General features: G+C 39.0%; 1 protein-coding gene across 6 annotated transcripts in view; it reads left to right on the top strand.

The window, feature by feature from the left end:
• The window catches only part of LOC131693611 (protein LSM14 homolog B-B), a 35146-nt gene that overhangs the window by 1334 nt on the left and 20615 nt on the right, over positions 1-13197 (top strand). For 5 of the 6 annotated variants that reach the window (XR_009306295.1, XM_058981549.1, XM_058981547.1 and 2 more), the window contains exons 2-5: positions 65-528; positions 1372-1707; positions 11346-11695; positions 11756-11881. Coding sequence is in view for 5 of the 6 variants with exons in the window: in XM_058981549.1 (XP_058837532.1) it covers positions 408-528; positions 1372-1707; positions 11346-11695; positions 11756-11881 (933 nt within the window). In the remaining variant the exon portion in view is untranslated. The remainder of the gene's footprint in view (positions 1-64; positions 529-1371; positions 1708-11345; positions 11696-11755; positions 11882-13197) is intronic. The other variant, XM_058981548.1, reaches the window with a different exon arrangement.

The following is a 13197-nucleotide window of genomic DNA, read 5'->3' on the forward strand; positions in this document are numbered from 1 at the left end:
TGTACTGTATTTAATTTATCTCAATATTAATCAATAAAACTTGCAACACTGTTTTTATTTCCAGCCGTTTTCTCTTCGCAGTCATCAGCATCATCATCATCATCGATCAACAGCAAATGTCGTCCATCTTTGAATAGTCGCCTGCTGCTTTTCTCGATCATCAGTTCGCATTCGCATTCGTACGCCATAAAGTGCTGAAGAAGGATTTTTGTTTCGGGAGTGAAAGCGTATAATCGAGTGTGTGTAGAGGAAGAGTGGTTCAGGGAAAATTGCCGTTTTTTCCCTATTGTGCACGGTGAAAGTTCATACGGAATCATTTCCTCAATCGCCAAACAATAGTTAGCCAGCGAAAATAGAAAAAAAAGTTTAGAACGTGGTAGGAGCAGCTCGCAATATCACCAGCAAAAATGAGCTGCCCAATGCCCGAAATCGGTTCCTGTATATCGCTGATCTCCAAAGCCGACATCCGTTATGAAGGTTTGCTGTTTACCGTGGATCCGGACCGTTGCACTATCGCCCTAGCTAGAGGTAAGTAGAGGTGCAGAAAACTAGGAACTGGTGCGTCTATCGTTTACCGAATATCGTCACCATTCCGTAGCAAGCAGCCATTGTTTGACAGCTTCTTTTCAATGTTCGATTTTTGTTCATCATTTTTTTCTCGATGCCGATGGACACGGAAAGATAAGGGAAGCAAATCTAACCTCACGTTTGCTTTATTCATTTCATTCCACATACCTATATAGTGGTTTTGCGAAAATGACGAATCGGCTGATTTTGCAGACGCGAGATTGTTTTGCAAAGTAGGCTATTTTTTATAAGCAGCATTTTCTTGCATATTCGTGTCTGTTAGGGTTTGGGGGAGTCACAATTCAGTAATCGCCACACTAATACCGAGCCGTGCAATGCCACATGTGTTTGTACATGATACAAAAAATGCGACAACGCCGGTGATCTTGCATATACCTACTTCTACAAGTAACATACTTTTTGAAGATGGATAATTTTGAAGGATTATACATTTTAACATTCAGCTGGATCGAAAAGTATAGGAATGATTGGTATAATGATCATCCAGTAGTAGGAAATACTTATTACTGAACAATACTGCTTCTATTGTATTATTGTAGCTTATGCTCCATTCAATCTTTTGTCGAAAATGACATTTATTATCAAGTATGTTGTGAATTGGTTGTAAATTTTTTGTAATTTGTAATTTATTAATTTGCAACCGGTTACCGTGCGATTAATTAATAAATTACAAAATCTTACTACTTTTTCTAGCCTAATGGCCCGCATTTTGTTTTTATTTACTTACCGATTTGCCATAATAGTAGTTAACCATTGCGATTCATTCTGTTCTTTGTTTTTTAGTGAAATCATACGGCACGGAAGATCGCGAGACGCAGTTTCCGATTGCACCGCAAAATCAATGCTATGATTATATCCTGTTCCGCGGGTCCGACATCAAGGATATTCGCGTCATCAACAACAACGCGGTACCTAACGATCCGGCTATTATGCAGATGCATCTGCCTCCGCAGCAGCCACTTCCGCCGATGCAGAACAAACTCGGCCAGCCAGGCTTCCAGCCCCAGCCTGGATTCATGTTGCCTCAGATGGGTCCCGGCCCGATGAGCGGACCACCGCCAGGACATCAACCGATGGGTCAGCCGTACAGTTCCTTCGGTGGAATAAACAATCTCGGAGGTATGCTATCGAACGATTTGGTTAGTAAAAGTCCATTCCCACCCGGTGGACCGGTCAATCAAATGCAGCCGCAACAGCAGCAGCAGGCACAACAGCAACTACAGGGTCCAAATCCGGTTGGTAGTTCAGTTGTGCCCGGTGGGGGATCTGCGAAAGCTCCCGGTGCTGAATTGGCAAATCTGCTGAGCGTGGATGGTCCACTGCAGCAGCAGCAACAGCCAACGCCACCGGGCGCCATTGGGTCAGGTCCCGTGGTATCGCAGGTGATCATCGGCACCGAGCTCAAAGATCAAGGTGGGAAAGTGCGCGGTAAATCAAGGCCTAGCATCCTTTATCCGACTATAGTTTGTTGGGTGTTTTTTTCCATTATTCCTATTATTCATGCCTAGTTTGGTTTATTTTTTATTTCTATACGGTATTCATGATAGCAATCGATTACTATAACTGTTTTAGCTTGAGAACGGCAAATGTAGTTTAGTGCGTGCCATTACTTTAATCTCGTGTACATTTATCCATATTCATCGTTCATTACCATTTCGTCCATAGGGTATACATTTCTATTTAGAGCTCTTTTGAAAGTGGAAAGTAAGATGTCAAACGCACACCAATATTTGCAGTGCGGTAGGGCATACTATTAATATGGTAGACGAGCCTTTATTCATCTCATTAGTCAGGATGTCACACTATTTCGTTGATAACTCGACTTAGAGTGACCGGATTGTGCTTAAATAGGCATCTCTGCTTCGTTCCTAAGCAGTGTTACGAAATTTCAAAATCAGTTACCTATTTCTGCTTGCATTTACCGAAACCGACATTCAGATTCAACGCCTCTCTCATTCATTCACTTTCCAACTGACTGAAATTTCATGCAGAATCGAATGCTTGAGTGCAGAGGAAACATAAATTCATTCACCAACCAAAGCATTCATTTGTTATTATGTCGACAGTTTGAAGGCAGAAGTTAGCATCTTGTACATTTTCGAGCATAAGTGAACTGCGTAATCTATATCTGGTGCACTTTTGATCGATAATCCCTCTCAGAGCCAGCATAGAAAGAAAATTCACTTTGCTTCTGAAACCGAACATGTCCGTACCTGAAAGCGCTGCGTCGGGAGAACGAATGACGATGGAAACGAACCAAAAGATTCATTCATCGCAGCGGGCATGAATTGAATTTCGTTTTCTTTCAAATTCATGCAGCGATGTCAATTTTTTTAAGCTCTGTTCCTAAGTAGCAGATCAATTAATAAATCTGGCTTGGAAAATGTAAAATACTAGCGTTAGAGCGAAGCGAAAAGCACTTTTATTCATCCTGCCATTTGAGCAAATGTGTTGAACGGAGATAGCAGACACTGCTCTAACTAATGTGCTGAAATAGGTGGGATGAATAGTGGAGCTAAGATGATTTAGGGCGCAGTAAACCTATCAAATTGTAAATTCCGTTCGTTAAATTTTACATTATCTAACTTTCCTGGAAGGTTCTGAGTCTGTTAGTCTTTGGGACTAAAGTTATTAAGTAACTGCGAATTGTATTTTGATCGATTTTTGCATTTTGTTTCAGTCCCTTTTGAAACATCGCACTGGTTTGGTGCCCTCTCCCATAAACGCTTTTCGTCGAGGCGTTAGCTTATAGTTCATGCGGGTGAACCCTTTTGTTTACAGCAGATGATTATGTGACGTTTATTTTGATCTCTTTGTCGGTGTTGGGATGTTTTTAGACCCTTTTCAAGTCTTTTTCATTAAGAAAAGGGCCCATAAACAGAAGCCGTGTGGTGTCCGGCGGGCTGAAATCTTTTTGCACTATTTCAACCAAGAATAGAACCTCTGGGAACTGCTCCCATGTCGTAAGAGGCGACTAACAACATGCTAGGAGTTCCTAGGCCGAGGTTTTGCTCCGTACCGAAGACTTAATCTGGACGGACCTTAAGGTTTTCCATATTACCCTCTTTCCAGTCTGTATTTAGTGAATCACTGACATATACTCACCTTTTCTGATTCGCCTTTCTTGATTGTGTACCAACGTTTTAAGTTTCTTCTGGCGGTTGTATATTAGCCGTAAATGACGAAATCTAATTCTACACTAAGTAACAGAATATATTAATATACCGGCACTTCCACGCCAAGGTTTAACTTCCAAAGCTTTGGTTTAAAAACCGTTTTTAAAAAATGGAAACTTTCATGTAGGAAATTTATTGAATTGGCCTAAGATGGAGCTGTCGAATTTCACAAAAAGCTTTTTATGTTGCAAGTGATCTGTAGTTGTGTTAAATTAGGTATTTTTCTATTATATTTGGAACCGTCTACCGACAAATCTACATTTACGAATACCTCCAAAAGTGACTTCTTGAGGTCTCATGAAGGCCTGACACTAGCTTTATGATACTTTTGCTTTTCTAAACAGTAATAAAAATCTCAACATTCAAGAACTTCACTTTGTCAGAAAATGTAGGGCCATCGGAAGCTAAAACTTCGTAAAATCGCACTCCTGGTCCTTTTTTTCAGTGCAGTACTCTACGTCACTCGTTCAAATTTGCACCGCTCTTATGGTAGTCGGTATTTGCTAGTATTACTGTTCTCCCATCCATTCTGGTAGTCAAACGGTGGGATAGCAAAATTCTTACAAGTTTCCTATCTCATGCCTCCACGCGAGTCTAAGTCTATTGATGACATTTGGTCCTTAGACCGCAGAATGAGAGGGTGCGAACAGAATGAGAGGGTGCGAACAGATCTAGTCGAGAAAACATTGCCGTAAAAATGAATAGTTGATCGGAAATTAGCCCCAATACGACTAGTATCTATGAACACGGGTCAATACGTATTGAAAATTCGCCGCGTCTGTTTTTATGAACCTAATTTAAAGCTCCGTTATTGCTAACAAGCCCGTGCATCAGGTTAACAATCCTTTATATTTCCCTTCAGTGTTCGGTATTATCGCTCGTATACTTGTATTCCACAAACAATCCGATATGGAAAATAAGAAATACTTTCCTTGATTTATAACATCTCTCGCTATTTTTGCCTGTATAATGTGTTATCACTCGGTAGTTTTCAAGCCAATAAATATGTCGTAGAGAAGAAGTAGCGAATTCTGTCCAAATACTGTTGCAATAAATAGTGATCCGGCCCATTACGCGGATAAGATTAGCTTTTCTAGGCAATACTCCCACGGTCGGCCGTGTGGAGTTCAAATTGCTTTTGTTTAGGGAACATAGTATACTCTCGGTAGCCGGCTGCCCAGAGTTTAAAAATAACCAAAAACTAAACAAGATCATCTCTTTTTCGAGTGATCGTGCGCTCGAAGACTAACTAAACAACTACCTAATAAAACATGCTTTACAGGTCGCATCGTTTGCTTGGAGCGAATCCTAGACCTGATACCCTTCCAAACCACCAACTCCGCGACGCCTATGGAAGAGTCTGATGAATCGTCGTCCTTCCGTTAAGTAGGTGGAGCATCAACACTTCCCGTCTACCTTATCCTTTATCCTTCCCCGTGAACGATGGAGATGGGGGCGGCCGGCAATGATGGCTATCATGCTGTTGAGGTTTTAATATGGGTCGGATTGGTATGAATTCCTACTTACCACTTCCTAAGCAACTCTTATTAGATAATCAGCAGTCAAACATGATGAAGTCAGTGTGCAATCCGCCAAAATCATCGTCACAACGCAACGCAACGCAAGAAAAGGGCCCATAAACAGTTTTTGTTGTTTGATGTATATGAACAGTTAATTTTTGAGGGGAAGGAAAAGGGAACATAAACAAAAGCCTTTTCTATCGTCTATTATTTCGCGAACAGTCAGGTTTCAGAATAGGCTTATTTGAGGTGTGTATAAAGCTTGGTTATAGTCCATTTGAAGTAAGAAGTAAGTATTAACCGGAATTGTTTACGTTTTGTTTATGTGCCCAATGTTCTCGTCGAATTATTCTACATGTACTACAATCCAAAATGTTGCTTCCTTGACCTGAGCTAAGGCATAGGCCGACAGGTTATCGTAAAATTGTTAATCAACAAATGCAAATTCAAATCATTAAAGCGACCAAGGCTAGATAGATAGATAATAAAATATATTGAAAAAAGAGATTCAAATCTGTAGGATCCATGCCGCTGCTAATACTTGCCAGTCATAGTCACGTTTTTAAAGCACGGATGATTATATGTAATGGGCAATCGTCATTATCAGAAACGAGACCATAAAAATTAGTTTGAAAACAACTCGGCGAGAACATTTAACGGGTCGTCGGTCTAAACCTGTTAACTGGCATTGGTTTAGAAATAGTTTTGTATTTTCTGAAACTTTTTTGGTTAATATGGTGCAAAAATCGGTATTCACAGACAACTTTTTCACTGGTTTCGTTCCTATCACGATGGAATGCAACTCCAAATCAAATTATCTGCATTTTTTACTTGCTACATTCAGCGTCCTACAAGGAAGCCACCTCGGCACAGTAATGTTTTTCTCTATTTGAATGACGTCAATATCAAATTGATACTCGGTTGCTAGCAAAATTTAACTTTGCTGTTAAAAGCAACTGCAGTCACTGGCGTAGCCCTTGCACTGATGGTTGGTTCACCACATCATTATTGAATGACGTCAATATTAAACTCCAGATACGGAACTCTACCGATGCCCATTTTTTCAGTGAACAGGACAGCTTCACTGCGTGGTGTAATCTAACCAGAACCTTCTGAATCCGAGCAAATGCTCAAACGTAACATTAGCGAGGTAGCGTCATCCGATCTAATTCAACTATTTTACGACAAGGATCTCGGAGTTATCTTGGAGATGGTACTAACATTCAAACCACACACTTCATACATTGTGGATAAGGCATCAAGACAGCAAAAGTTCATCTAACGGGTAGAATGAAAGGCTTTACGGACGTATACTGTCTTAAATCTATTAAGCATTGGTCCGCTCAGCACTAGAATATTGTTCTGCTGCTTGAAATTCGTACTACTAAAACAGGAACAGAATCGATGATATCCACAGCAACACACCCTTTGTCATAGATACATTTAAAGACAAACAAATATTCTAAGCCTAAGCTACACTCGTATTTCTCGTCAAAGGCGGTGGCAACTCTGTTGTAAACTCGACGAAGTCCGGTAGTGGTGCTGTAGCGACCGTGGTTTGTTCTCTTGAAAGGTATTCGCAGTAGAGAGTTGTTACGTAGAGCTCGAGTGCGGGGTTGAAGATCCAGGTATTTGAGAATTGTAGAGAAATGCACTCTGGCAGACAATAAATCCCAGATGAGAAGGGCTCGGGTACTGAGAGTATGGAAGTATGCTAATTGACAACAGTTTCCGCAGCCCGACAGTTGAAATCTGTTTAATTCTATTCCAACGAATGCATTCTTCATAGTCATTCGGTAGCATGTAAAAGTTAGCTTAAGTATAAGTTTCCATTTCTGAATGGAAATTGGACTCTTCATGTTAGATGCAGGCCTTAAAATTCCAGAACACTTCGAGGTAAATACTTGTATGTGGGGCCCAACCATGCTGATTGCTACGGCTAACTATTACGAGTTAGCTGGGTTTCAGTATGTTGTGTGTCGCTTTGTTTGTGATGTATTCGATGGAAAGTCGTCAAGACACAACGCAGTATATGAAAATTTTTGACAATTCTCGGCAGATCCAGTTGTCTTGAAGGTCGTTTGGCATAAAGCGACTTGGCATAACCATAGCGAGTGTCAAGTAGTCATTTTGCATAACAGCATTTCGCACAAAACCATTTGGCATAAAGGTTATATTTAGCATAATTAAGCTGACCAACTCTGCCGAAAAAATCCGTACACCATTCGGCAACGAAGCGCAATCGTACACCACACTCAGGTAAACGGTTCGCATAGTGCACGGATTTTTTCGTCAGAGTTGGTCAGCTTAAGCATAATCGAATAAATGGCATAATGCCCATTTTACATACCGCCTATTTCGCGTAATGACCATTTGTCATAAAACCACTTGACATAATAGACCATAAACCTAATACCTCATGTCTATTTGATTAGTCAGACCTGTGTACGTCAATAGCCGAAATAATGGTTACCAATTCTTGGATACAGTTTTCCTAAATATTTTTGCTCGAAATGATCTATAGGGGAACCCGGGACTGTTCGAGCATACCTAAGCAAATCGTCCTTTTAGATGGATAGATGCGAAAGAATTTATCGGTCAAAGGTCCTAATTGTTAGTTGGAAACATCCGCTACATTTTGGTACCATAAAAGATCATTTGCATCACTCCATGGCAGCGCTAGGCGACGATTTGCAGAAATCTGCGTTTTTCCATCCTTTTACAATATGGGGGTAATACGAACCTACCTACGGGCAATTCAGGCCGTCAATTTTTTTTTAAAATTTTGCGATGGAATTATGTTTGCCTATGAAATATTTATAAGAGAAACTTCTTAAAAAGCAAAAAAATTCGTTACAAAAGCTTAATCTGGTTAGTCATAGCGGTCGATTGGCGCATGATGTATTTTCTTTGCTGTGGCGTGTGCAATCATGTACGTAGCCGTAAGCCGCTCAACGGTGGTTGATGCAATAGCCCCGTACGCTGGTGAGCGCCTTAAAAATAGCTGTGTTTTCACCCAAACAAAAATCATTCTATAAAATGGGAGCCTCAAGCTTTCTAAAACACACCTATTAGTTTTTTCACTTTTATTTGTTGGTTTAATCACGGTTTTACTATTATAGCGATTTTCGTTTTGAGAATGACAAAAAATTAAACAAAAATGAGATCCCTTCTAAAAAAACAAAGAACTAGATTCAGCTGTCAGAATTGATGTTTTAGAATAGCGGTTCCAGTACATATTACGACAGCCAGAAAGCCTTACGATTTTCTGGGAAATGGAGGGGGTCCGAATTACCCCCCCCCCCCCCCACCCGGGCTTAATAACCTCTACATATTACCCCAATTTTCCGGAAATTCAATAATGAATTAACTAACGAAACTGAAATGAACTGAAAACTGAAAGAATTTCTAAAAGTTTACATTCTTCGGAATATTGTCAACTCTTCAAGAATATTTTTTTATTTTAATAATTTGTCTTCTTTTATACATTTACAGTACATTACTTTTAACCTTAAATCTTATTGCTTTGAGATTTTTCTTGTTATGGATATTATATTTTTGAGTTTTTTGTCCTTTTGAATTTAGGCAGCAAACAAAAGTAAGGCGTCGAAAGGACAAATGTTTGTAAAGCAAGATACTATATACCGTGAATTAAATTTCATATTGCATAAATGTTAGCTTGGTTAAAATTTTTTGTGGCAATCTAAATATTCGTAAATGGAATAATTAATACAAACAGAAAAAATGTTACTTTTTCGCTGATTCCCTACTATTTTCTCGACCTGATCTGCAGTTTGAAACTATCAGGCTATCAGTTGATTAGGAGCAGAGCTGCAAATTTTCAACACTACTATGTTCAATTCGCATTTGTTTGTTTGCATCATTCATTCAAACAGGCGAAATGTTCAATCATTTTACATTCATTTTCAATTGCATTGACCCTGTGAATATCTCTCTACTGGGGTATTGACTAGGTTTTTCAAGCAAAACTACTCTGAACTTAATTCTTACTGTTCATTTAAGCTTGAAAACGCAAAACATGTGAACATTTAATCTAAACTGGCCTCTACAGAGCAGATGATAACTTTGGTTGGTGTATGAAAAAGCATCAATTTGAAATGAAGACGCACGGTTTAGCCATGAAAATTCCGCCAACTTGAAAGTGAATAATTAAGGAAGGCTTTGAATTTGAGTCACGGTTGGGGTGAATTGAACTGAAAGTTGGCATTTGAAAATGAAAATTTGCATCACTGATTAGGAGATTACTATTACAGATTCCTTGTTGAATGACATCTAACAAATGAGTTAACTTCCATACAAGATGACCAACATAGTACTAAATGCAAATGTTATCAGATTCAGATTAAGCAGTTCGTGGAATTTTATTAATTTCAGTCAATCAAAACTCCCAAAAAAATTGAACGAGTGTTTTCATAATTTTGACAAATGCCTCATATGCCATGTCAAACGACCACTATGCCACAAGAGCACTTTGCCACACGACCTTTATGCCAAACCTTCGCATAAAGAATTCGTTAGATTTCTACCCTTCTCTAACAAGTCTACATTTTAAGCTTTTGACAAGTTTTTTTGCAATGCCATCCTAAATAGCAAAAAATCCATCGTCTAATGTACAGTGAAATAGTTTCTCATCCATCTGGGTTGTTTTGATTAAATAAGGAAAAAATCAAACTGGCCCGTCTGTTTAGACAACCTTTGCAAACGATTCTTAGTGCACAGGATCATTGCAGGGCTAGTGCTATGATCCTTCTGATCAATAAGAACCCTTGCTGGCTGGGACTCGAACATACGACGTAAAGCTTTTAGACCAGCGCCTTACTGCCTGAACCGCCAGACCAGGGCAAAGTTTATTTCTTCTCTAATTTCTGGTGACAATATTCAACGAAAAACAGCATGGAAAAGAATGAATGAATGGTGCGAAAAAATCACAGTTGCTTGAACTTTGCACATACTTAGTGTTTTGTGAGTCTACCTTGTGCAATTTGATCGCGTTCACATAGCAAACTACACAAACTTCCACTAATGGCGTACCTTAAATGGTTGACCTATGCGTTCGTTAGAGGTACAAGTATCACGTTTCTTCTTAAATCAATTACTCTGAATATACTAGGAACATTGGTATTTTGGTTGGCTGGGGGCTTATGGATCGGTCCACCCTATTATGTGAATGTAGAAAAATATTGATGAATTATTGATTTCAGAACTCTGATAATTAAATAATTTCGTTTAGTAGGTATGCAACTTCAATAGTTTCCAAAATTAACGCACAAAAGAAAAAAGAACAGCTCAAAAATAACTATTCAAACGGAAGATCTCAGTTGAATCAAATCTCTTGTTTTTTGTTTAATAGGGCTTAAACCATCTATTGTTTTGTTTTTTTTTTACTGTAATAGGGATTTTAAATGATAGACCAAACCTATATTTCAGTTGATTTACTATTTCGTGTAGATATTCCTTAATAGTTAGTAAGAATTTATTTCTTAATATATAAACCTACAAACTAGAAAATGTACGGAATATAAGCAATTCTTTGTAAAGAAGATTTGGTTTGTTGTGGACATCTGTTCAGGAAGATAATACTTGTAATGTTACCGAAAAAATGTCAAATGCATGCTAGGGCTCAGTAATAGGAGACACTTTAGTAAGAGACTAATCAGTTAGCTATAAAACGAAACTAACAAAAGTAAGTAGACTCCCATCTGTGCATGTGTAATTAATATTTGAAAGACTGTAGGCATACACATTCGAAAGGTTTGTTATCTTTCTCATACAAATGTATCTTGTAAACATTGTAAACTGGTTCAAAAGCATTGAATTTCATCTTAGCTTGATCATCATTGTCTTCATTTCAGCCGTCATAACTGTGGTAAACGAATCGTTTGTGAATCTTCTTCTCGCTCATTTACTCTAGAGTTGCGATTGTTTATTCCTTCTAATTATTTGCTTTGCTGCCTGCTTGCTACTCACAACGTACTGTATTTGAGTTTGATCATGATCATACTAGGCGATTGAAATTGTGAATTGAAATGTTTGATGTTAGCATCCGTTCTAGATTTGATCGGCGGTGGAGGTGGAACGGGCGGTTCACGCTCTACGACCCCAAGCAATCTCTTGTCGCGCAAGAGTCCAACGGTGGACATGGGTGTACAGACAAACCAACAGTTGCAACAACAGCAACAGCAGCAGCAACAACAACAGCAACATCAGGGTGGTCCGCAGCAAAATAACAGCCGAGATGGTAATCGTAGCGGTGGAGATGGTGGTAATATGGACCGTGGCAATAACCAGCGCAATCGGAACAATAGCCAACGAAATCATAATAACAACCAACGGGAAAGACGCGACTCGGGCAAAAATGATGTTGGACAAATGAAGGATAACTACAACAAGGTAGGACATTCTTCTGAGCTCTGGTTGAAATCATTCATATTTTTAATTTAATGTAAATAGCAAAATATGCAGCGACAAGGAGGTCAAAATAATCAAAACCGTGGATGGAACAACACCCGTAGCAATAATCAGAACAACGCCAATAGTATGCGTGGACGTCCTCGTGGTCGTGGGGGTATACCGCAGGTAATGTAATTCATTTATCCTTTCTTCTAGTTGGGTCGGTTTAGATTTAGTAAGGATATTAGCGGTACCATTGTCAATTTTTTTAAGAGTATAGAGTACAGGCGTAGTGATTTCTCTTTAATAAAAATGTTTTTGTTATGTTTATCCAATTCTTGTGGGACTGCAACTTATATTATTTAATTTACTGAGCATTTTTTAGATTTCTGATTATTTTGAATGATTGTTGTTGGGATAATACATACGACATAATATGAAATTGTTATAGCTAATTTAATTTGGGTATAAATTTCAACAGATCTGTTGGAAATCAAAATGCACGATATATCTTCTTATGTCTGATTACTTGATAGTTGTTACAATGATGAACAGAAAACCCCATTCAGGGTGGTTTAAATGAAGAAAAATGTAAGACAATTTCTGCCAATCCTAGCAAGTATGGAGACTCCTTTTGAGATTATTACATCTACATCGATACGAAAAACTATTTCTCGGATACCATTTATTGGACAAGCATTTCTTGGATGGTTGTATGCTCATTTCGTCCCAAGATAACACATTAGGTGTCGCTGACTGTTCTTTAGGGTCTCTAGTATATATTTCCTTTATGGTTCAACACACTGCATAGTGAGCAAAAAGTATCAATAACGCGGCTTTTCTTAGAAGGCTGGATAAAGTTTAGTAAGGAGTATGCTTTTTATGTAACTCACCTTATCAATTAGTCGTTTATAATGTCCTTGGCTGAAACAAGAAGACATCACCTGCTCACTCGGTATATGGCTGCTTGTCGCCAGCCTCGCAGGGTACGGATTCTTCAGGTCTCCTTCAACTTGGTCCATCGACCATGCTCGTGCACCACCTTTTGCTGTACAAACGATGGGTGGTTCTTCGAGCAACTATTGTAATTCGTGGTTCATATGCTGTTTCTATATTTCGTCTTCCATGGGGATTCCACCATATATCGTTCGCAACACCTTCCGTTCGACAACATTAAGAGCCTTAGTTTTTCGTCAGCATTATCCGGTTTTCGTAACCATAGAGGATAATCGGTCTAATGAGCATTTTGTAGATGGTTAACTTCGTGCGGTAGAGTACTTCATTTGATCAAAGGGTTTTTTTTCGACGCCCACGTCTGGTGTCATTATCGACGATCACCAATGAGCCTAAATACATCCTACAATACATCGCCATCAATATACTCGATGTTTCTTTCTTTAAATCTCTTGCTCTCAAGCACTTTGTCTTTGACGCATTTATTATTATCCTCGTCTCAAAATTACGTGTCACAATACCAACCCCGTCGGCGAAATGCTGTCCCT

Source organism: Topomyia yanbarensis, chromosome 3 (genome assembly GCF_030247195.1).
Source record: "Topomyia yanbarensis strain Yona2022 chromosome 3, ASM3024719v1, whole genome shotgun sequence".
In the NCBI taxonomy this organism is placed as follows: domain Eukaryota; kingdom Metazoa; phylum Arthropoda; class Insecta; order Diptera; family Culicidae; genus Topomyia; species Topomyia yanbarensis.